Genomic DNA, 23,810 nt, shown 5'->3' with positions numbered 1-23,810 from the left:
GGCACTGAATCCTTAGAGTCGTCAGAGAGTCCACAGAGAAGGTAGCTTTCAAGGAGTTCATCATAGATGTGTTCTCAGCAGGAGGGTGGTCAATGAACATAATGGGTTCTGCAGTGGTAAGGAACTTGGGGTGGCATGAAAAGCAGAGAGGCAAGCCAGAACCCCAGGACCAGGCTAGAAGGGGGTGAGGGAGCCACTGATGGGCTTGTGGCCAAGGTGAGACACAGTCAGATCTGCACCTAAGAAAGATTCTCGGGATACATGCAGAGTGCGCTCTGTGCAGATGAGACTATGAGAGAGATGTGAGATGCTGCTGCTGCTACCATAGTCCAGGAAAGGGGTTGCGAAGCACGTTTTGGTCATTACCTGGAGTTGAGGATACAGTTTCTGCCTCATAGACTCTACCTCCCCCTGCAGCCTTCCTGTTCCCACAGTCCCAGAGCTCTTTTTCTCAAAGGCAGAAGAAATGGTAATTATGTGGTGAAGACCACCCGACATCACCCCAAATGGGCTTTGGTGACTTGGCTTCCTTTGAACATATTTGGTTGTGTCTGCTGGCATTTTTTTTTTTTTTTTTTTCGTTTGGCAATCCAATTTACCCCATGATCTCTGGCAGGTTACTGAACCTCTCTCCCTCTGTTTCAGTTGCATTAAAGAGAGAAATAATAATCCAGCACACAGAAACTCTGAGAATCCAAGGAGATGGTATCTATAAAGAGGTCTGCAAATAGGAAAAAGTGCTACAAACACTGGAGGTGTATAGTAAGAGTAGTGAGTGTCTCTGCAGCTCTAAAGATCTCCTGTTCCCTTCACCATCATCATCATCATCATCATCATCATCATCATCATCATCATCATCATCAGGCTGGCTGCAAATGAAATGTGGAAATTCTGTATTTGTTGTATGTCCAGTTTCCCTGGAAAGAGGCTAGGTCTTAAGCTTGGCATTCTGAACATCATTTGCAGATAATGTTTCCAAATATAATCTAACAAGCAAAGCGTAGTCATAGAGTCACAAATTAAATTGACAAGAAAAACTAACAGATCCACGGAGACAGTCTAAAATATTATGGGCTTCACAGTCTGAAGGCAGAATGGATATTTTAATGGAGAAGATTAAAGTTAGAGGTACCAAATTCCTCTAGTAACTGACAAAGCATCCTGAAGTGATGTGCCAATTACTTTATATGGTCCTCTCGTGTATTCATTTGTCTGAATGCATGTATTTATGTCTGTAATAAGTAAGGAGATGTTTGAATAAAATACTTTTCTAAAAATAAAGTTGGCTAAAATGGATGAGTTTTTGCCTCCCCCCCTTTTCAGAATATGTAAAGTAGTGAGCAATCTGCTTAAATGACATTGACATGGCAGCCCATTTTCAGAATTATTTTTCTAACTGTCTTTGAATAGGGTGTATGGGGGGAAAACAGCCCAACGAATGGATCAAGTTTGTCTGGAATCTGTGTTCTCTCATCTCCCTGGACAACAGAGCCTCCTGAGTGCAATGGTGACGCGCAGAGTCTCTTCACACGTAGTGTGAAGGCTCGGCAGGTAGCTCCTACTGTGCACAAGTGAGCACTGAATGAATGGTGCTCCAGGCAGCTCTGCACCCCTTAGCCAGCAGTGTGCTACCAGACACCATCAGATTTTGGTGCAGGAATGGCTGTGTGAGCTGGGGCTCCTCCACTCCTTCAACACTGCTACAGGGCTAGGTCTTTATTCCACAAATAAATGTGACCTGGAAAAATGAACCCATGTTATATAATATACAACTGTCTTCATTTCCAGCTTCTCTCTTATTCTTTACCCTAACACGGGATGTAAAGCACAAGCACAGCAAAGAAGACTTCCACACCCACATATGCTGGGCCTTAGTTCTCCACAGCATGACAGTTTTAAATGCTCTTTCCTCAGACTTTTCCTGTTCTATATCTTGCTGAAGTAGAATAAACTCAGTTATGGTTGTGCCAGATGCCCCAGTGCTAGACAGCAAACATGTACCTTTCCTAAGGAAGCTGGCTCTAGAGAAGGGTCTAGAGAAGGATGGCTGCAAATATGTAAGCAGAGGCTGGGGAAGCACACTGAGGACATGGGAAAAGCCAGTTTAAGTGCGTGTCGGGGTGGAGTGCGAAGACAAGGCCACAGACACCTGCAGTGCTGGGACTCTGAGACCTTCCCATTGTATCCCTACTGTCTGAGCCACATCAGAGGCTTAGGAAATAACCACTGAATGAAATACGAGTACACGAAGGAACAAATGAATGAGTACGAAAGGACTGAATGACGTATCAAGAACCAAAGAGGGAAAGCAACACCGTACAGAAAACAGGGGAGTCCTGCCCTCAATCTGTGCCTAAAACTTGAAATGGTTAAACATCTGAACTAATTAATTGTTCATTTGCAAGGATCTTAGTTTATGTGCCATGCATGAGAACACTTCTAGGCTACTGCTTTTCCTATGAAAAGCAACTCGCAGGAAGAATCTTTGTTGGGGGCTTTCAGGTTACAAAGGCCCAAGGCTGGCTCGTATTTTCTAATGACAGAAATTTCCACCTAAGTGTAAGCTGTGCTTGACAAGTTTCCTCACAATCTAACAATAATCGTAGCTATCACTTATGGAGAGTCTTCTGGGTGCTCAGCTCTCTGTTCAATACTTGTATACACGAATCCTCAACTAACTCTGGGAAATAAGCATTACCTTCCACTTTACAGACCAAGGATTTGAGGTCTTGAGAGGTTAAGTACCTTACTCAGGGTATGGCAGCTACCAGGTCCTGAGGCTAAACCAGGGTATGTGCATAGACCTGTTTGAATCCATCATGCCAATTTGGCTGACTGCCACCTTCAGGCTATTGGTGAGGACCTAGACCATCACAGGGGTGACTGAAGCGGCGCGACTGGCTCCTGTTGTAGACTTCTGGAGATTATGAGATGAAAGACTCATTTTTGGACACGGCTCTTTCTTCCGCTTTTAGTGGACCTCCTGGATGTGTTGCCCATGTGTTTCTCTTTCATCCATGCACTCTGCCACTTGCCAGTGAATCAGGCAGACATTAAAATTCCTGAGGTTAGAATCCAGGGCAATGGTTGCTGGAGAATTTGTAGCAGACCTTCCTGCCTCCCACCTACAGCTTTTACAGATTTGGTTAATATATTCTGAGACTCTCAAGGTGAAATGCAGTAGATTTAAATGATAGGCTGTCTCTGAAAAATGGTCTCCTGAACATTTTTATGAAAACTATGATTTTCCTCCCATCAAAAATACTGTATATATAAAAATTTAAATTAACATTACAGAAAACCTCAGTATATCAAGCTAATTTCCTTTGAGTTATAATACTCTTTAAAAGTAAACCCTTTCCATTGTTAATAGTTAAGCGTATTATATAACTAAAATATTCCATAAAGTTGTAAGAAATAGGTAAAAAAATTAGAAACCCTCTCTCCGATTTCCCACTTGTACCATGAAGCCAAAACTAAACCTGAAATGAAGATAGGAACTCTGGTTTTACAGGGATCAGATTCTCAATATAGTTAGGGAACTCCGGCTCTTCCCTTCCTAGCCCAGATTCTCTGTCCCAGGTTACATGGTATTGTAGGTACAATGTTAACTTTGCTGCCTGTTGATCAGACAAATAGAAAATGAGAATGGGAGCAGAGTAACCTGTCTTGTCCAAAGGGTGGTAGGCAAGGCCAAGGAGGCAGCTTTGGTTTAGACAAAGGAGAGACTAAAGGACCAAAGAAAAAGAAAGCAAAGACAAAGCATCCCTGTGCCTGGCCCTTGAGTGGGAGGGGAGAACAAGAGAATCATGATCAGGGCTGGGCCCACAGGAGTTGCTGCTGGAGGGTAGGGTGTCTTATCCTATTAATTGGTGCAGGATACAAGATTATCGTGCCTCTATCCACACTAGACTGTCCTTGGTTTGAGCACTGAATTGGTGGTATTTTGAAGAACAGCCAATCACAAATGCATCAAACTCTGAAGGACTCCTTCTCAGTCTCAGGAGTCCTTTGGGACATATGTACTTAGCCTTTTAGAAGGCTAGTAGAGAGAAAAGGGAAGGTTGGCCCTAACAACAAAAATAATAAAACAAAACAAAAGCAAAATCAGAAATATGACTGCTTGCGTAGTGTGGTCAGCATCTGAAAAAGTGAGAAATCACCTATCTTTCTCTATAGCAGTTTCTCCAGAGCTCCATGCCCTGGTTACAGGTCCAGGACCAGGGGGAATCTGAATGCAGTGAAGAGCAAGAGGTTCCAGATTTTCAGCACTTGTGGAAGTAAGGGAGTTTCTGTCATTACCAAGTGCTGTTCTGGAGGCCACATGCACAGCAGATATTGAAATGTGATCCTGCTCAAATTAGATACTGGTAGTCTTTAGGGAAAAGGAATCAATTGTTCTCTTTGTCTGCTGTCTACCTATGTGATATTAGTCAAATGTTATGAAAAATAAGCCTAATGGACAAATACACATATATTAAGTTATATTTTCCTGCCTGGATTAACTTAGTCCAATCATCTAAGTTACATTAAACTTTTAAATATATGTGATACTAAGCACATGTGGGTATGTATTTTTGCAACCTTGTAATAGAAGTATTTAGCATTTTAAATGAAAAAAAAAATCGAATGAAATGCAAGATGAGGTGAGGCTCTCTTTTAAAGAAACAAGGTTGCAATCAATTATGGGTGACCCATTCTCCCCTGGAGTCATCTGGGAGTGCTGCCTACTTGGCCTTTCTACAAAGTCAACTTTGCTCTCCAATTAGAAAAAAGCTCTTTTCCTCAAAGGCACTGCAAGACTGGTAAGCTCAGTGGGCTTTGGTCTTGCATTAGTACCACCTGCTTCCCCATCTAAACCAATAGCACCCTCCTCTGTCACCCTGCCTTAAGGAAAAATAGGGGATGTTTTTGCTCCAAGTGATGGATTGCCTGGAATATTTAAAACTCTTCCATCCAATGTAAAATCTAAAGGAAAACACAAATTGTTTTTGCTGTTCTTTCAATTTTGTCCATTACCAACTTTACGCCTGGTTCTCAAAACATTCATTTTAATCATAGTTTATTGGGGAAAAGAATTACCTGCCAGTCTGCTGGCTTATAAGAAAGAAGATAAAGTTAGAGTGAAACTTCAGGATTAATTAATTGAGAGTGCTGTGTATAATGTGTCTATTCTGAATGTTAGAGCACACATCACAAGGAAAACAGTTTTATTTTCCAGGGTTGAAATAAATTATAATAAATAATTCATTTCAATGGCAGAGATGTACTGGAGAGCAACAGCAACAAAATTGACTATACTACACTGTGAGTCTCATTCTTGAATCTTCATTATCCATTTGAAACTTTTTACGAGTAGTAAATCATATTTCAAGTGGCTGCAGATCTCATAAAGCAGCTTGCTGCATTAAAATAAAACCAGAAAACCCGCGGCATTGGAAGGCTGCAGGGATGCCACTCAGCACTATTTGGAAAACTCTCTCTCACTCTTATCTTGCCAAATCAAACAGAACACTTTTCAATTTGATGTCAGAATTAGGCATTGCTTGTTAAAAATACCATCTAAATTTCCCTGTATAGGAATATTGCAAAAATTGGTATGTCACAGAATAGGTTTCAACTCCCAAGTCATTTTTGTCTTATTTTTACTCAAGTTCTTTTTCCCCAGTTCACGGTACTGCCTGAAAGGCCAACACAGAGTTATGTTCCAGAACCCTTAATAGTCTCTACCATCCTCTGGGGGTCCTCAAACTAGCAAACATGCATCCAAGCCAGAGAGACTAGCAATGGCACTTGTGCTATGATTCTGTCTAAGAAGACATGCTGATCTCACAGGATACGTGACAGTTGAGTCGTAAAGATGCACACAGCCTCACCCAGTAAGGAGTATATAGTAAGAAGAGGAAATAAAATGAGAAAAGGCCCAGGAGACAGAGCTTGCTTGAGGAATGAATAGCCCGATACAGGAGGCTCTGGAGTGGCAGGGAGTAGAGCTGAAGTTGAGGAGCAGGAGACTGGGCTGGGTCCAGGGTATAAAAGGCTTTTTATGCCATGCTAAATACAGAGATGAGTTTGGGCCAGTACAGCAAGAGCATACTTCAAAGGATTTTTAAAGAGGAAGTGAGATGATGAAGCTTGCCATTTAGAACAGTAACTGCTGAGGTTCTGGAGAATGGCAATTATGGGCAAGTTCTGGAGGCTAGGTAACGACTTTAGATATTACTGCAGAAGCTCGCTGGAGAAGTGATGAGGGCCTTGCAAAGCTGTGGTAGCAGAGAGAGAATGGTCAGAATTCTTCACTGTAGACCCCATTTTCTTCACAGTCAATGAGTTCTTTCTAAGAAAGACAAATTGATAGTGAAACTACAGATAAATTCAGAAGTTTAACATTTTAGACCCTGTGGGCCATTTTTTTTTTGGGGGTACCAGGAATTGAACCTAGGGCCTTGTGCTTGCCAGGCAAGTGTTGTACTGCTGAGCTACTTCCCTGGCCCAGTTCAGAAGTTTAAAAATATGGCCTTAAATTCAAGACTTCCAATGCAGGGAAGGAGCTGGATGCTAGACTGCCCCAGAAATACTACATGCAGGGCAGAGGTACTGCTGTTTCATGTTCCAAACAATTAACTTAGGGAATAATCAGCACTGAAGTAAGCCCTAGCCAGTGTGAACACATATAAACCACAGTGATGACCTAAAGTACAAGTTTACATTTACTATTCCGTAATCAAGTAAGCTGTAACTGAGGCCACTGGCAATCAAGGAAGGGCGTGAAAAACAGGATGCCACTTTATTTAACAGTCATCACAACATATCCCAACAAATACTCTATTTCACAATAGAACAACATGTGCATAATGGCACCAGGGCAACGCATGCAGTTATCAAAAGAGAACACAATGAATAATGTATTTCACAGCAAATATATTATGTATCCTTACAGAAGGAGGCTTGGAGTCTCATTGCTGCTCATCTGTTACTATATTCTCCCTGACTTTTCTGAAGAGATTTGGTTAGATGGATCTAGAAATCTTCACAATCACCAAAGAGGATTATTTTACTTATGTTAAAAATGTTTTTGTATATGGAGAAAAAGTATTTTGGTGGACAATTCAGAGGATCCCTCAAAAGCATTTTCCATTAGTTTAGTGTTTACATTTAAACCACATTGGATGGCATGCTGCCTTCCAGATTTGAGGTTTTTTATTTATAGCTGTCTAAATGGCACAGAAATTTCTGGCCAAGAGGCTAGGGAGATGATTCAAAGGCACTACTGAGATTTGGAAGCTTTTTTCCTCTAATAATTAGATTGGGGCTGGGGGGAAGGAATGATAAAGACTAAGAGTGCTGGGAACAGAATCTGATTCCTTGACTTATTCAAGCGTTCACTGACCAGTAGGTTGGGACAGGCAGGGAAGGCTTCACAGAGAAGGTGACATCCGACATCTATAGAGAATAAGCAATTTGACAGGTAGTCAGAAGGGCAAGTGAGGGCAAAGGCCTGGTGAAAGGTTTAGGGGAGTGACGAGCAGTTCTGTGGGACTGGAGAGGATATGTACAGAATGCTGGTGGTAGAGGAAGCTGACAAAGTAGGCAGGGGCCAGATCTTGTGAAGGGCCTAGTAATGTGTGCTAGAGAATGTGAATTTTATCCTGTAGGAAATGAAGCGTCATTAAAGTTGAATGACTATTTCTGGCAGTGATGCGGTAGCAAACTGCTGGTATAACCATTTTCCACAGAGTTCAAGCCTTTGGCCCATCTGAATCTCTGGAGAAGCAGCTTTCTTCCTGTTCTAAGACTGGGATGCCACAGATACAGAAGGTCACCTGCTTGGCGCCTGTGCCTCAGTCAGGATACTGCTCAGCTGCTGCCTTGCTGGCTCTATTGCCAGCACTCTTGAGAAATGGCACCAACATTACTTCCCTTGGCCCACAGCACATAACTTAATAGTGTCCCCTGTCAGGAATGGTTCTCTCTGTCAGGAAGCTTTTTATTGATGTTCAACCTTCATTTTCCCTTTCTTAATATTATCCCATTATGCCAATACTCCATTGTGCCATGCTAAGTAATTCCCTTTCCTCCTTGGCATTTACATCTTCCAAGTATTTATAGACTTATCAAGTGCCCCATTTAGTTGTCACTTAGGCAAGCTATACATATTTAGCTTCTTTAATCTGGCCCCATAAGCCAGCCCTTCCATTCTCCTAAATCACTCGAGTTACTTTCCTCCAGATTTCTGTCAATTTGTTCCCAGCCTCTCTCTAATGCAGGGGGCTGAGGAGAACGATGGGGATGGAGAGGGAGGGCCTACTCCCTCTGTAGTACGAGTCCATCATCTACCTAGGGTGGAACTTCTGCAGTTTCCAAAACAGGCCTCTAAGGGACTATGAATCCCTCTTACGATCTACAAGGTTGTTTCACCTGCACACATTTCAAGTCGATACTATTCTATTACTAGCTCCCCTTATGTGCTAGATGCACACAGGCAACACATGCTTACTAAGTACCTACGACAGGCCAAATTTCTTCCTTTTTATCTCCCTTTTCATTTCTCACTTATTCACTGCTCAAAAAAATTATCGACTTACAATGGTGTGTCAAACACTACCAGTACAGAGTGAATAAAATGTGGTCTCTGTGGGTGTAAGGAGCTCATGCAGTCTACGTATTTATTTTATTTATTTTTGCATTGCTGGGGGTTGTGCGCAGGGAAGCTCTACCACCTAATCACATCCCCAGTTTTCTTTTCTTTTTTTTTGAGATAGGGTTTTACTAAGTTGCCCAGGCTGGGCTTAAACATGTGATCTTCTTGCTTCAGCCACCTGAATAACTGGGATTACAGGTGTGCACCAGTGTGCCTGGCTCCTATAACCTATATATTTATTAAACTCTTACTGCCCATCCATCATGTTATTTCCTTCCAATCTTAAGGGTCCTGAAGAAGTCATCTCTGAATGCACTTATCTCTAATTGAAGCTGTTAGTTCCCTGAGTGGAACTTTGTTCCATCTAAAATGAGATGCCACATTAAGCACAGGCATTAACAGAGCTCTTGCTTAGGGCTCTCTTTCTGGTGGTTTGTCCTGGGATCTGAGATTTCTCTTTAGGCCTGGCCCTTTCCATTGCTGTCCTTCCTAAAGTTTATTTGATGTTCTTTATTCATAGGACCTCCACAGAGCACGTACTGAAATGTTTTTCTTTTCCATGGTACCAATGTTCCAGGTTTTGAAGGAGGCTGAGGGGATGGAATGGGAGACAACCTAAGACACTGAATCTCAAATGAAGTTCTGGGGAGTCTAAGCATGAGACCACAGGAAGAAGTGGCTCAGTCATCTCATCTCAGGAGCCAGTTCAAGCAAGCTATGGAATTCTCATGGCTGAGGTGGCATTACTTTCAAAGAGGTGAAGTAATTATTCCAAGGACACACAGGAAGTAGAATAACTAGTATTTGGAGTCAGGTGTGCTGATTACAAAACCTGTGTGCTCTGATCCTCCATAAACTCAGAACTCTTCCAATTAAAAAATTTTGAAAAGAGGATGGATTTTCAGTAGTCCAGCAGCAGTCAGTTTATCATCTGCTGAGCACAACAAAGAATACAGATTAACATGGAAGAGTTCTTTGGAGTTACAAAGCATGAGGGACCAACAATTCATCAAAGGTTGGAGGATTAGGTAACCTCTTTCTACCTTGTTCTTCAAGTAATAATTACGGATAAACAAGAAGTCTTCCTTAACACAATACATAAATTCACACAGCTCCACCAGTGACTGCTAGTAATTAAATTTTTTAAGAGTTAAGATAGAAATAAATATGAAGGTTGGATTCACATCTCTGGCAAACTAAAATACTTTGGGAGTCACATAATTTACTCTGTATCCAATATATCAATAATAATTGTAAAATGAATAAATTATGCTATCATTGAGCCAACCTTCACATTTATACTGTGTCATTCTTTTAAGAAACTCAAAGGGCTTCTGATACCACTTACAATGCCACTCAGAGAAATGAAGGCAGGATAAATCTTGTCATTTACCCTGCTTTCTTCCTTGGACAGCAGTAAGAAGAAATGCCAGGAGGGAATGGTAGGTTAAGGCCTTGGGAAAGTTTGATAGGGTAAACACTATGTGAGATCAAGAGATAAGATGGCTATTTAACTGGCTATAATCCAGTTAAATAAGTCTGGTTTTTGTCTCTATAATGAAGTACCCAAGGCAAGCTACTTATAAAAGAAAGATGTTTATTTAGCTCACAGCTTTGAAGGTTGTAAGTTCAAGATCAGGTGGTTCTCAGTCTCTGGTGAGAGCCTGGGAGTTGGTGACAGCATATTGTGGCAGGAGAGTATCTTGAGCTAGGAAGCAGATAGAGTGGGAGGTGCTAAGCTTGCTCCTATTGTTGCAACTTCTCTGAGTACTACGTCACGCTCCAAGTGATTTGAGGACCTCCCAGTAGGCCCCATATCTTACAGATCCCATGGCATCGCCTATTATCACCACTAGTTCAGGCTTCTAGTCATGCAAAAAACTTTGTGAGGACACAAACCATATCCAGAGCACTAGGCATGCACCACTATTCACCAGCTGTGGGGCTTTAGGCAAGCTGTCTCACTTCTTTGAATCGGCATAATTCTCCCCTATAGTTACTGTTGATGTACCTACACTTTCAAGTGCAAAAAAACACATGTTGACCTTATCTACCCATTAGGATTGTTGTTAGAATCAGAAGGGATATTAGATAGGGAAATGTTATATAAATGCAAACAGTTGGTGAGGTCTATTTTCATTCTTGCTATTGCAATGTGATACCTGAAGTACTCAGAATAAGTATGAGACAAAAATCAGTCTGGGACTTGAAAGAATCAACAACTGGCATCTCATCCTATTAAAAAGTTTCTGCACATCAAAAGAAATCAACAGAGTAAAAAGAAAACCCATGAATTTGGAAAAAATTTTAGCCAACTCTCTGGCTGACAAAGGACTTCTATCTAGAACATATAAAGAATTAAAAAAATTCAGGCCTCTAAATTCAAAGACCCAATCCAAAAATGGGCATCTGAGACGAATACACATCTCTCAGATGAAGAAACACAATGGCAAATAAATAGATGAAAAAATGTTCAACATCACTGGTCATTCAAGAAATGCAAATTAAAACACTGAGATTCCATCTCAACCCAGAAAGAAGGATTATCATCAAGAAATCAAGCAATAACAAATGCTAGAAGGGTGGTGAGGAGAAAGGAACCCTTCTCCACTGCTGAGGGGAGTATAGATTGGTGAAACCACTGTGGAAATCAGTGTGTGTATTCCTCACAAAACTACACTTACAGGTCCCACTTAACCCAGCTATTCCCCTTCTGGGTATCTTTCCAGAAGAACTAAAAACATACCACAACGACATATGTGCATCCATGTTTATAGCAACACAATTTATCATAGCTAAATCTTGGAAACAACCCAAATGCCCATCAGCAGAGGAATGGATAAAAAAGATGTGGTGTTTTTATATAATGGATTATTACTCAGCTATAAAAAAGATAAAGCTTTTACATGGAAATAGATGCAACTAGAGACCACACTCATAAGTGAAATAAATCAGACCCACATGTGTAAACATTGCATTGTCTCCTTAGTATAAGAAACTCAAAGAGTAAATAAAATCTGAAAGGTACAATAGATATTGTGAAAGGGAAAGAAACTGCTCAAGGTGAAGGAACAACTGGGATGAGAGAAAGGAAAAAAGAAAGAAAAGAAGGGAAAAATATATGTACATGCTGTCCTTGTATACCCTTGTATCCAAAGATAACTGGGGGGCTGGGGATTTAGCTGTCTATTGGTCTAATGAAAGGAACAGTTAATGCTTAAATTTTACTTATTTATTTATTTTCTTCTTGACCAATTTTACAGGCTTTTATCTGGTAATCTGGTAATTTGAAGACAATAATGTGCAATACAACAGCCATTGTTGAATTCCTACCGTCTTGTTTAGTGAAGCTTTGTATCACTTTTAATGTTTTTTTTTTTTTTTTACTTTTTATTCTCTCTAATTATTTGATCAATCTTGCATTCTTACATCTGGTAACTTGGGCAACTTTGTTGAAGATAATAATATGTAATACAATAACCACTGTTAATTCCTATCATTTTGTTTTGAAATCCTGTATCATTTTTATTGTTTTTGTGGTTTTTTTGTTGTTATTTTGTCATTGGTTTTTAAAAATTCTCTTTAAAAGAAAAAAAAGAAAAGGAAAAAAGTGATGCTGCCATGATGCCAGTGAGTGTGACTTTGAGAATGCTTATCATAGAAAGACCTTTAAGAAAGGAAAATACATGAATGGGATTATAGGAGACTTCAGCAATGGGCTGAGCATAAGACTTCAAAATCAAATCAACTTGTGAAAGGTCTTGGTTTTAGACTCTTGGAAAGGATTCTTTCCACATTTACGGGTATAAAAAGCAGGGGTGTTTTCCCCTCAAGGGAAAAAAAAGTGACTGGTACAAAGTGAAAGTTGAATTTACATATTTGTTGTATATGTTATTATGTTAAGTGAGTCTATACTCATTGGTTCACTTTGTCCTCACAACTCCAAGAATCTTTAAAAAAAATTTTCCCTGTATTTTATTTTTTTGATGTTTCTTAGTATATGTTTGAACCAAGAAGCTTCAGGCAGTGAGGATGGAGACCACTTGAAAGAAACTTAGATCTAAGATGGGTCCCTAAGACTGGGCAGTGCAGTTGAGCCTCTGAGAGACGTGGAGCCATGGAAAGGGAGCTGCAGTATCCTTCTCAGTCTCTCTTTCTGGGGGCTATTTGGTTTCTTGATTTGAAATCCTCAGCATGTCTGTTTCTTTGTTCTTTCCTTGCAGACCAGCTACTTCCCTGAGCATATAGCAGGGAATAGTGGCCCTACTGCTCTCACATTTTTAAATCTATATTTTAAATGAGGACTAAAGGCTGACTAGCATCTATGTGGCAGTTTCTAAAATCCAGATGGGAAGAGCTGATGATGTAACTCAGTAGTAGAGCACCTGCCGAGCAGGTGTGAGGCCCTGGGTTCAATCCCCAGCAATGAAAACCAAATCTGTAACTTGGGTCAAGTGTCTTATCTTTTGTCCAGTCAGGTCTCAAAGAAAGGAGTATACCTAGGCTCAGTCAGGGATTTATGAATAAAAGAATATTGTATGTTTCCACCTGCCACTCTTTCATCCCAGTCAATCCTGTTTCTAGGTCACTGGTAGTACTGTATAGAGGTTAAAGGCACAGATTTTGCTGCTTCTTAGCTGTATAATATTAGGTGAGTAATCTAACTTCTTAGGGCCTCAATTACAACATATTGATTATAAAATGGAGATAAAATATCTAACAGAGAGGTTTAAATATGTGTGCCACACATATGGTACTTAGCACAGGATAACAAGTAATAACTGTTTTTTAGTATATGTTTGTGATACATAACTAATACATTCACTGTAGCTTCTTTTTAGTTAATTAATTTTGCAGTGCTGAGGATTAAATCCAGGGCTCACACATGCTAGGCAAGGTCTTTACTACTAAGCTATTATCTGCTGGTACTTTTACTTCTTTTTCATCATTATAATTCATCATCAAAATTACTTGTATGAATCTGAGATTCTCATTTTATGGTGACTTTTTAGGTTCATGCAGCCCTTCAGAATGTAAGGCTTCTGATAGGATGAAGGCAGTCTAGCTCTTCAATAAAGCAGGTATGAAGGTCTACTTTGGAGCAGTAAGATGAGGAAGCACTCCCAACTTAATTTTTTCTGGTTAACGTCGCCAGCCTCTTGTGATATACAAATTTTTTAAGATCCTTCTAGTGTGTTCTGGACCAGCTTGGGTATGATGCAGGGAGATGACAGACACCACCTTTGTATGTCACAGAAACACTGCTTAGAGTAGCAACATTGTACTTGTGTCAAAACTGGGAAGTGTAAAGGAAATCTCAACTTCTGTTTGTGAAATATAAATACCAGTGTGTATACCATATTAATATAAAAATGCAGATGGTTTCTGTAGTATGTTTTTATTTGTTAGAATTCTTTTAAACAAACACCAAAAACCAAAAATCACTGAGAGTCCACAGAGAAAATCATCCTTTTTAAATAGACTGTAAAAATCTTGTCAGAGTTAGTGTCAGTTTTAATCTGCAGAAAAATTTTTAAGAAATTTTTCTGCAGTGTTCGGAAAAGAATACATTTACTGAATTCTTTTTGTTCTTAATTTATAATGGTAGCCACTTATGCCAACTACATTAATGAAGATCTTGCTTGCTATTTGCCATGCTGGGTGATAGTTTGTTATACAGTATGCTTAAATATTATCAGGCCAAACCTGTGTAAAGCTGTGCTTTTTCCCCTTATGAAATGTTCTCTTTCTGCTTTACACAAGTATGAAGGAAATGGTATAGCTGATGTTCACTTTTTACAACTCCTTTGCTATTCTGACGGTGTTTGCTGCAGACTAGTAGCAAAATTGACTGCTAAACTGTAGATAAAGGAAGGATGACAGATTGCAGTCACTTTAATTTAAAAGAAAACATTCAAAGCCTCTGGGAATGCCAAATCAAGCCACTGGCACCCAATGTCTTCATGCTAAGTTACAAACTACATCTTTTTTGTTTTTTTAGTTTAAAGAAAAAGTCTAATGGATATGTAACTTATTTATTCCAAATGCTTCTTTATGAAGAGCTGGCTTTTTAAAAAAGCTCTGTGGAAAACATTATAATTCCCCTATTCTATAAACATACAAATATAATTGTAAAATGACATCATTCTGTTTTCATTTAATTACTCCTGAAATGCTTTCTATTTAATATTCATTACTCAAAAGCTAATTTAAAAGAGAAAGAGATGCGACTTATTCAAAAAGATGTACTGTCATTCACAGCAATAGTTATCTAATATACAGAAGTTAATAAAGCAGATTAATCTACAAGTCCCTTTAAGCCATTCTTGAGTTTTGAACAACTGCCTCTTTGACCTTTCACCTTCATGCTGTGCACCAGTAGCAGGTGCCAGCTGTACAGAAATTATGGCTGCTGCGTTTAGTCGCAGAATCTTTTCTTACTTTGCTTCTGACCAGCAGCTGACCCTGTAGGAGTGATTGTTTCTGGTGCCGGCCTAAAGGCTACATAAACCAGTAGCAGATAAACAAAAGGCTACACACACCAGCTGCCTTGCCTAAGGGTACCATCCTAGGCTGACACCTCCACTCCTTCTCCAGAGTCCCAAATTGCTCCTTGTTTTCATACATGCATTTCATCCTTGTTATTTTGTGCGAGGGGCCTGGGTAGCAGAAAAAAACCCCAAAACAACAACAGAAAACCCTCCCTTCCCTCGAACTTGACTTTTGAGTATTCCATGTCAAACTGTGCCATTATAATGCTAATCCAAGCCTGATTTAGCAACTTTAATAAGAGGCTAAACCCTCCTGTAATTAGATAATAAAATTTTATTATGTATTTTAATATTAAAAGTCTTAAAATCAAACTCTTCAAATCATACACTGCTACAAAAACTAAGGTACTTAAATATCATAGCACCAGAAGATGGGAACCTGAAAAAAGCACATTATGGCTAATTTTTCATTCTTAGAAATGTAAACACGGAATTCCTATGTGGTGGCAGTGAAAGCTCCAATACTCTTAATTATGTGCAGGGAAGAATGAATCTATTCAAGTATGAAGCACACTGTACCATTTCTAGCAACAGCATGATATGGCTTTGACAGTTATTTCTTGGATACAAATTACACAAGTATAAAAACAATCCCCATAATGATTAAATGCAGTTATGTACATAGGAGAATACCAGTGCAAATGGTAACATATTTAAATGGTTTTCCTTCATTAAAAAAATTATATATGATATTAAACCATCAATCACTGCTGAGGCACAGGAGTTTAAATGTATTGTCACTGGCTGAAATAAATGACTTGGAGACTGGATTCTGGCTCACTCAATATGGTGTCTTTGCTGTTGCTTAGCCACCCAACTCTCTGCTGGTTTGGGCTACATCTGGTGGATTCCATTCCTTTCAATTAATAAGGCAAGTTATGCTATCAATGGATTACATCCTTAAACTGTGCTTAGAGGTAGAAAAACACATGTCTAAGTGGCATGGGAGGGGGACCCTTTATTCTGTTAACTGTTTGGAACAATATCAAAGTACTTTTTTTTTCTTCATTCATGTTTACAAAGTTTTTGTGGAATTTCAACAGGATTATTCTATGGTATAGTACAATATACTCAATGTTTACTATTTGATTTATTATATAGTCATAGTTTATGAACATGCTATATTTGATAGTTAAAATCACTGCTTGCAGACTGTATTTCTGAAAATTAGCTTCTTGAGGGTTTGCTTTGCAGACATGTAACCATAGCAAGGTAGTAGGCTCCACTGGGGTTTAGCACAAATATCAAAATGTAGCTTTTACAGGGATAAAAAGCACTCTTTAAAGACATTGTTATGATTACAATGTTAATTTGATGATTTATAAATCAAGAACAGGTTTCTATATTAAGTGAATTTTTGTTTAAGAATATCATTTTTGCTCCAGTTGAAATAATTATTCTACAAATATTCCCATAACATAAATTAAGCCAAAATGGCAGAGATATGGTTAATAACAAGAAGTAGAATCATCCTCTTAAGGATGAACAGATATTTTTATAGTATCATAGCTAAAATGTCATTTTATCTATTTAACAGTATCATAGATAAAATGCCATTTTAATGAAAAAACTAGTATCAATTTTCAAAATTAAGAACATGAACTTTCTAAACCGATCTTTGGAGATAATAGTAACAAATTTTTCATTCTTAAGAGGTGTATTCCCTTTTGGATTTTAATTGCCTGGCCGTTACCTAGATATTTTTGTTCAGCCCTGGTCCTCTTAGATGTTCTGATTTCATCCTTAGTAGTTAGGCGTGTGTGTGTGTGTGTGTGTGTGTGTGTGTGTGCGCACCTGCTTGCGCATGCACACACACACACACACACACACACACACACACAACCAAACTGAACTTTATTTTTGCTTTGAACAACCCTGGTTGTTTTAAAAATAACAAACTTTAGAAGGTGTTAACTGAGTTTCATTATATCCCTTCCCTGTTCAAAGATGCAACCCAAATGTGATCACATGCCGTCTTTAAATTTCAGGAGGATCTTAAATATAGTAAAAGCAAAAGCAAAATAAATTAAGTCAAAAAATTCTTCCTCAAATAGAAGTGACTTACACTAAAAAAAAAATTCAGTGAAATCAAAATAACTGCATCCTTTTAAAACATTAAACCAAAAACAGTACACTTCAAAAATTACCTAAAAATCAGGTGGAACTGATCTGACTGTAGCAGTGCAACATAGGACCCTTGAGAAACATGTGAGATCATGCACTGGGAGATCTTGGTTCTGAAATTCTTTAAGAGATACAAAACTGTCAGGCAGCCACACAGTGATGGCTTGCCAATTATTTTTATGTTTTGTTTCAAATTTTCAATCCGAGGCCAACATTTAAAACTTGGAATTTTTGGCTTCTCAGATCAGAATTTCAATATACTTGGAAGAGTAGGGCTTTCTGTAAGGCAACAACTAGCTGGAACTGTGTTGAGGCTGCCCCCTTCAGACAGGGATGTGTACGCAACTACAGGTTTCCTTCCAGTGTACCTCATTCAAGTTTTCTGCTTGGATTCCTAGGCATCTTAGTTTGTGATACTTGACAATGACTAGGAAAGGAACAAGAAGGCTCAAAGGAATCTAGAGATGTCACATTTTGACCTTAGGCATAACCACGAACAGATCTGATGGTACTCACATGCAGAAATTTCCTTTAGAAAGGTAAAGTAATTTACAAGAAATCAGGTAACCCTCAATAGCTACTTCAAAGGCATGAAAGAAAAGTCACAAAAGCACATTATACAGCAATTATACTGCTAGATGTGGACCTCTTCAAGGGCACATGTCCTACTAAATTTTATCCCCTCAGGTCTGGCTCTACCATTAATGAACGGCTGTAGAAGGAGAGCAGAAGCTTGATTAGCTCTGCCTTAGTGTTGGTGGGAGCCACAGGGTTTTTCCCGCAGCAGCTGGCAAAGCAACTTCCCTCTCGCTGCCCGCTGCCTCTTTGGGTCACTGCCCATCTGTTTTGTCCTGGCTGCAGTACGGAGTCGGAGTATAGGATGACCACTCTAAATTGTTTTACCTTCAGGATGGCCCCAGTGGGACTTACTGAATGCTCAACTTGCCTTGTTGTAAGTGCTCAAAACATACACACGTCTTCAGATCAGATTAGAAGCCACCAAACAAACTAAGGAGCAGAGAGCTCTGTGGTTAAGCATTTGAACAGTGAGGTCATTTCATCTTTTTCTGCCTCAATTTCTTTATCTGTAAAATGGTGATGATTATACTACATCTTCACAGGGATTCTGTGATGATCAAGTCAGAGAATGTATATGCATATGTAAAGAGCCTGTACCTAGTAAGTAAATTTTGCCAATATTATTTCTCCTAGAAACAAATACATGGAATATGCACAGACTGCTGTGAGGACAGCATATATGAAAAACAATTGTCATGAAGTGAGTTCCTATTCTCCACTTTCAGTATCTAATGACAGAAATATTCCTGACTTCCTTAAAACATTCTCTGATCAAGTTGTGAATGTTCTTAAGGTTGCAAATTAATCAGAACAAACTAACTGGTTATATGGAAGGCACACTTTCTATTTAAGGATCACTTAAAACAATTTTTGTTGACATTAAAAATCTGGCTAATTAGTTTTTAAAGAGGATAAGAGAGGTGATCATATTTCATGTTTTCTACTATGAGATTCCTGACAAGGTAATACAGACCAATGTCTCAATATCAGTCACATATGTGACTGCACCTTCTCCTTAGTATTATTGAATGGAACCTTAAGTGTGAAAGATGTCTTATATAGTATGTCAAAATGTTCAGCAATATAGTTTCAGTCTAAACACAGAAGTGAAAGAAGAGCAGATGATTTCCTTTTTGTTGTAATTCACTTTGGGATGCATGTCATGGGGAGCACTATACAAAAGCAATTTTCATTGATTGACTGACTGATTGAGGAAAAGAGTGAATGTTCTTTCAGCTTACGTCCCTACTGAAGTATGATTCTTATAACTCCTGACAGCTCTTCACAATTTGTAGTTAAATGGCATGTTAGCAAAAAAAAAAAAAAAAAAAGTGAAATAAAAAGGAGAGAGAGAACTTTGGATGTTCAGTACAGCTGATTTAAGCCAAATAGACGGTTAGATGAATGTAAGATAACTGCAAATTTAACTAGTCTAAGTCCTCCATGCAGAGTATTTACACGTTAGAGACTATAATTGCTAAAGATAGTTTGTTAATAAGTTACCTGCACAACTCAATCAGTGATACTGACAATCACATAGTTCTTGTTTTTCTTTTGTGGAATGTGTTATTTTTGTAAAAAAAAATTAACTAGTTTTAATTTGAATTATGATGTAGAGAAGTATTCAGCATCAGTGTCCTTCCCGTTTCAAAAAGAATTAAGTGAATTCTCTGAAATGCCCCCTCTAACCCTACATAACATGTACCTTCATTTACCTAATCTGTGCAAATCTTTTACTCTGTGATTGCAGCTAAATGAATGTTGATCTACTGATGATAGATCCAAATACTTACCATGATCAATGACGAAACTGAAAACATTTTACATACGAATGTTACTTTTCAAATTATTGTAGCAGATCAGTGTATAATCCATTACTTATCAGTGATTATTAGTAATCTGATCATTGTTACTGTTGGTCTTTTCTTAAATTTTTAGTATATTTTAATGACACAACAATGCTTAAGAAATCCCTACCCCCAAATTTACGTAAACTGGATTTTTCTCAGCTGTAAAGCAAAGCACTACTGGTGAGGCAGGTTTATTTATAATGATCTTCCAACTGGACTACATTTTAATGTTTGCCACGTTAGATTTGTTTGTAAAATATGGAACATGCCTTATTTGAAAAATATTTTCAAGACACTGAAGATCTAAAGCCACATAGCAAGTCAAAATAAATATATTTCCAAGTGAGAGGTACTTGAAGTATTTTTCCCAGGCTACTGCATACAAATGGAAAGGTCTGTAAGTACGGTGGAAAACCTCTACGGGGGTTCATGCCTCATTTACTACAGAGGCTTGAGGAGATAACTTTTGCAGTTTTGGACTGACACTATGCAATAATGCTTCCAGCAAAATAGGTTCAGGTTAGGGGGAAAACAGTTCAAACTAGTAAATAATTGCAGTATCATTGCATCAGTTTAAAGAGCTGACAAGCCCTCTCTAAACTCCAAGCACAATTAGTCATTAGGGTCTAGTTTTTCAGCACTGTTAAGCAATTTGTAACCCATTCCTTTTAATAGGGTTAGGCATTACTTAACTGACACAGATGCCATGAAAAGTGAAACCTCAAGTTATGAAGCAGGAGCCTTGTTCATTACCTCCTGTGATAGTCAAATCATCTATAAAAACACCATTTAATGGGCAACCAATGAATAATCAATGGCTCACTTTTCATCTGAGTGTGAAAATGAGAATAATCTAATACAAAGTCCCTCTGGTAAGAGGCTGAATCTTGGGTTCTACTGCTCTTCAGGGTTGATTTATAAGGTCTTGGGAAGCTGATGTAAACAGATGATCAATGGGACCCATCCCTGCTCATAATAACCCCCAACTGGCCCACTCCCTCTTTTCCAAGTCTATCCCTTCAGGCTATTAGCTCTGTCCAGCTAATTCTTCCCACTACTCCTGCCTGCTGCTTTTACTCTGGCCATCCGTTCAGTCCAGCCGACTCAAAGTAATTTTATACGCAGCAGAGAGCTGGTGGAATTGATTTTTCACTCAGCACTCAGTTCCCATCTGAATAATTATCAATTTTACTGCCTCATAAAGGGAAGAGTCAAAATTTCAAATCAATTCAAAAGAGCTTTTGAGACGACAGAAACTGTGCATAAGAATAGAGGTCAAAGTTGTCAGTGACCTAAGGAGATGATGTCAGATATTACTATCCCCAACAGTTGACATCAGAGGCACTCAAGATGATATAACCTAGTGCTAATGCAAATCATATTTATGCTGACTACCAGAGACCAGTCATTAATATTTAAAATGCTATCTGAAAGGCTACATTCCAAATAAATAGAATGTATTCTACTGTTAATAAAGATATATCACTACTTAGTCATATGCTATGAAGTGAAGGATTACCAAGTATTATTAACACAGAGAAATTACTTAAACCAACAATATGGTAATTCTGAGTAAAGACATGCTTGATGGTCTCTTGAACAACAACATTACTTGCTCATAGCCTATTGATTTTTGGCTAAAATTTTCTACTAACTTAAAAGTTTCCGCTAGTATTTATGGGACAAGAGTGTGAATACAGGTGAATACTGGCAGGGGTGACTTGGGGGTAGACCTGTCCTTTGTCATGGTGGGGGGGGGGTGGCCTGAGTTCTGGTCGGTCTATGGGTATTTCTTTTCTGTAGTGGCTACATGCTCCAAGTCAGTGGTTGTTAACTTTCCCCACGCAAAAAAAATGAGGATTATGCATAGTTCCTACTCTACTAGTGGCTACTGCATTTGGGTGGGGATGGAGGTGGCAGAGGTACACCTAAATTTTGTAGAATATATATTTTGAAAAGGTTTTCCATGTGAATCTAAGATACTTTGAGAACCAATGGTGTGAGTAGTGAGGACTTTGGGCTTTTGAGCTAAACAGACTTTATTTCAAATTCTAACTCTTACCACTTTCAGTTAATCTCATTGCACTCACTTTAATCATTTGTAAAATAAGGATGATGATGTCTGCACTTCACGGTTACTGTCAGGTCTAAACGAGAAGACTCCTCTCACATTCTTTCCCTCTTGTGTCACTCTGTCATCACTACGTTAATAAAATTATCAAGTAAGTGGTTAGTTATTTGTCTCTGTCTCACATGACAGGAAACATTTTAAGGACAGTATGCCTGACAAATCTTAATTGTTCCTGCACCTTGCCTGTAATAAATCTTCAATATATCTGAGTTACTTTTCTTTCCCCTTTACATTGCCAACCTGTTGAAATAGTTCCAGGGTCATATAAAATAGTACTAAGTTGACAGGCTTTTGCTAGTTACTCAAAATATGAATTATATTCCCCTTCACCCCTCCTTGAAAAATAATTGGTTAAATGAAATGTCATCACAAATAAAATTTACATAATTTCATTTAAATATTAGTGAAATATGGCAGCTAGGAAGGAAATCTCATCTATGGCTCTTTATTATTTGCTCATCAAAGACAACTGCAACAAGAAACTTGATCTACACTTGCAAATAACAGATTTTTATAGATATAATTTGACAAAAGAAAACAACTAAAGCCAGGCATAGTATGGATGCCTATAATCCCAGTGGTCTGGGAGGCTGAGAAAGGAGGATTACAAATTCAGGCCCAACCTGTGCAACTTAGCAAATTATCAAAACCCTGTCTCAAAAATTAAAAAAGAGGATGGTGATGTAACTCAGAGTGAAGTCACTGCGTTCAGTCTTACACACACACACACACACACACACAGAAGAAAGAGAAAAAACCACTAAAAACTGTATAAACAGACCATTTTACAAATTTAGTGGAAGTAGAAATACCATAGTGATGGTAAATCCACAAATGGTATTTTTCTTTTGGAAAAATATTCTTAGCAAGTCTACTTACTTTTATGCATACTGCTGCAGTTTTTAAAAAATAGTATTAAATGTGGACCTAACCCACACTTGAAAATAAAGAATCTGTGGCTTTATTACTTACTAGTTAATTAAATGTTCCTGGGAATATTAGCTCATCTGTTTGAACTGTGATTCCTCAGCTTACATTGAGAATGATACTAACTATACTATGATGGACAGTTCCTAGCAAATTTCCTGGCAAAGTCTAGAAGCCCAGGAAATGGTAGTGTCCCAGGACATCTGTGTACTCACAAGGCAAACCTATGATGGCATTATCAGAGACTACAGGAAAGACGTCAGAGATTGACCTGTTTTTAGTTCCAGGTTTGCCATACTTTTTCTCAGGCTTCTGGAAGAACTATTCTGTTTTAAAATCCTAACCTCACTGAGAAGAGACAGATAGCAGTGGGATTTCTTGAGGGTGGGTAATGCTGGGGCCAGTGTGCTATCCCACTTCAGGGGAAATACTTGTAGAAAATAACTATTAAAGAGTCTTAGCAAGAGAGTTGTAGAGATGTTCAGAGACCTGGGTGGTTTCTGGGGCATTCTGTTTCTAAAGCTAGGTTACCTGCTGCAGGACATCTGGGTTTTGCTGCATAAAATGTAATAGTCTCTGACCAGCCTGGGTAGCCTCTCTGCATCGAAGTGGCTTCTTGCCCTCTTTTGCTATGTGCTTGAAGAGGTAGGTGACGATGTAGTCTAAACTGGTACAGCAGCTGGAGGAGACAACTGTATCTGTACAAACAATAAATAAGAATTCATTTGCATTACTGAAGTGTTTGCTTCATTTGACTATCATGTCTCCATTAAAAAAGAATTACCATCTGGTTTCAAAGCACTTCCACCAATGTATCATCCTTGAGGGTAGGAATATTGCCTTGTTTCTCTCTGTAAATCCAGTGTCTACTATAGGGTCTGGCATACAGACATGCTAGCAAGAAAATGATTCCTTGAGTAAACTGGTCCATTTGAGATTGTAGCAACTTCTACTTCTGTTCAATACAAGTAACTGCTCATTAGGAATCAACTTAGTACACTGGGCTC

General features: G+C 38.7%; 1 protein-coding gene across 4 annotated transcripts in view; it reads right to left on the bottom strand.

Moving 5' to 3' along the window:
* The window catches only part of Ranbp17 (RAN binding protein 17), a 315,493-nt gene that overhangs the window by 4,877 nt on the left and 286,806 nt on the right, over window positions 1-23,810 (bottom strand). For all 4 annotated transcript variants that reach the window (XM_005376323.1, XM_005376325.1, XM_005376324.1 and 1 more), the window contains one exon: window positions 23,335-23,501. In XM_005376323.1, coding sequence (XP_005376380.1) covers window positions 23,335-23,501 — 167 coding nt within the window. The remainder of the gene's footprint in view (window positions 1-23,334; window positions 23,502-23,810) is intronic.

This window comes from Chinchilla lanigera, unplaced genomic scaffold (genome assembly GCF_000276665.1).
Source record: "Chinchilla lanigera isolate Chin_1 unplaced genomic scaffold, ChiLan1.0 scaffold00007, whole genome shotgun sequence".
NCBI lineage: Eukaryota > Metazoa > Chordata > Mammalia > Rodentia > Chinchillidae > Chinchilla > Chinchilla lanigera.
Note: the sequence above shows the minus strand (reverse complement) of the source record. Positions and strands in the feature narration are given on the sequence as shown.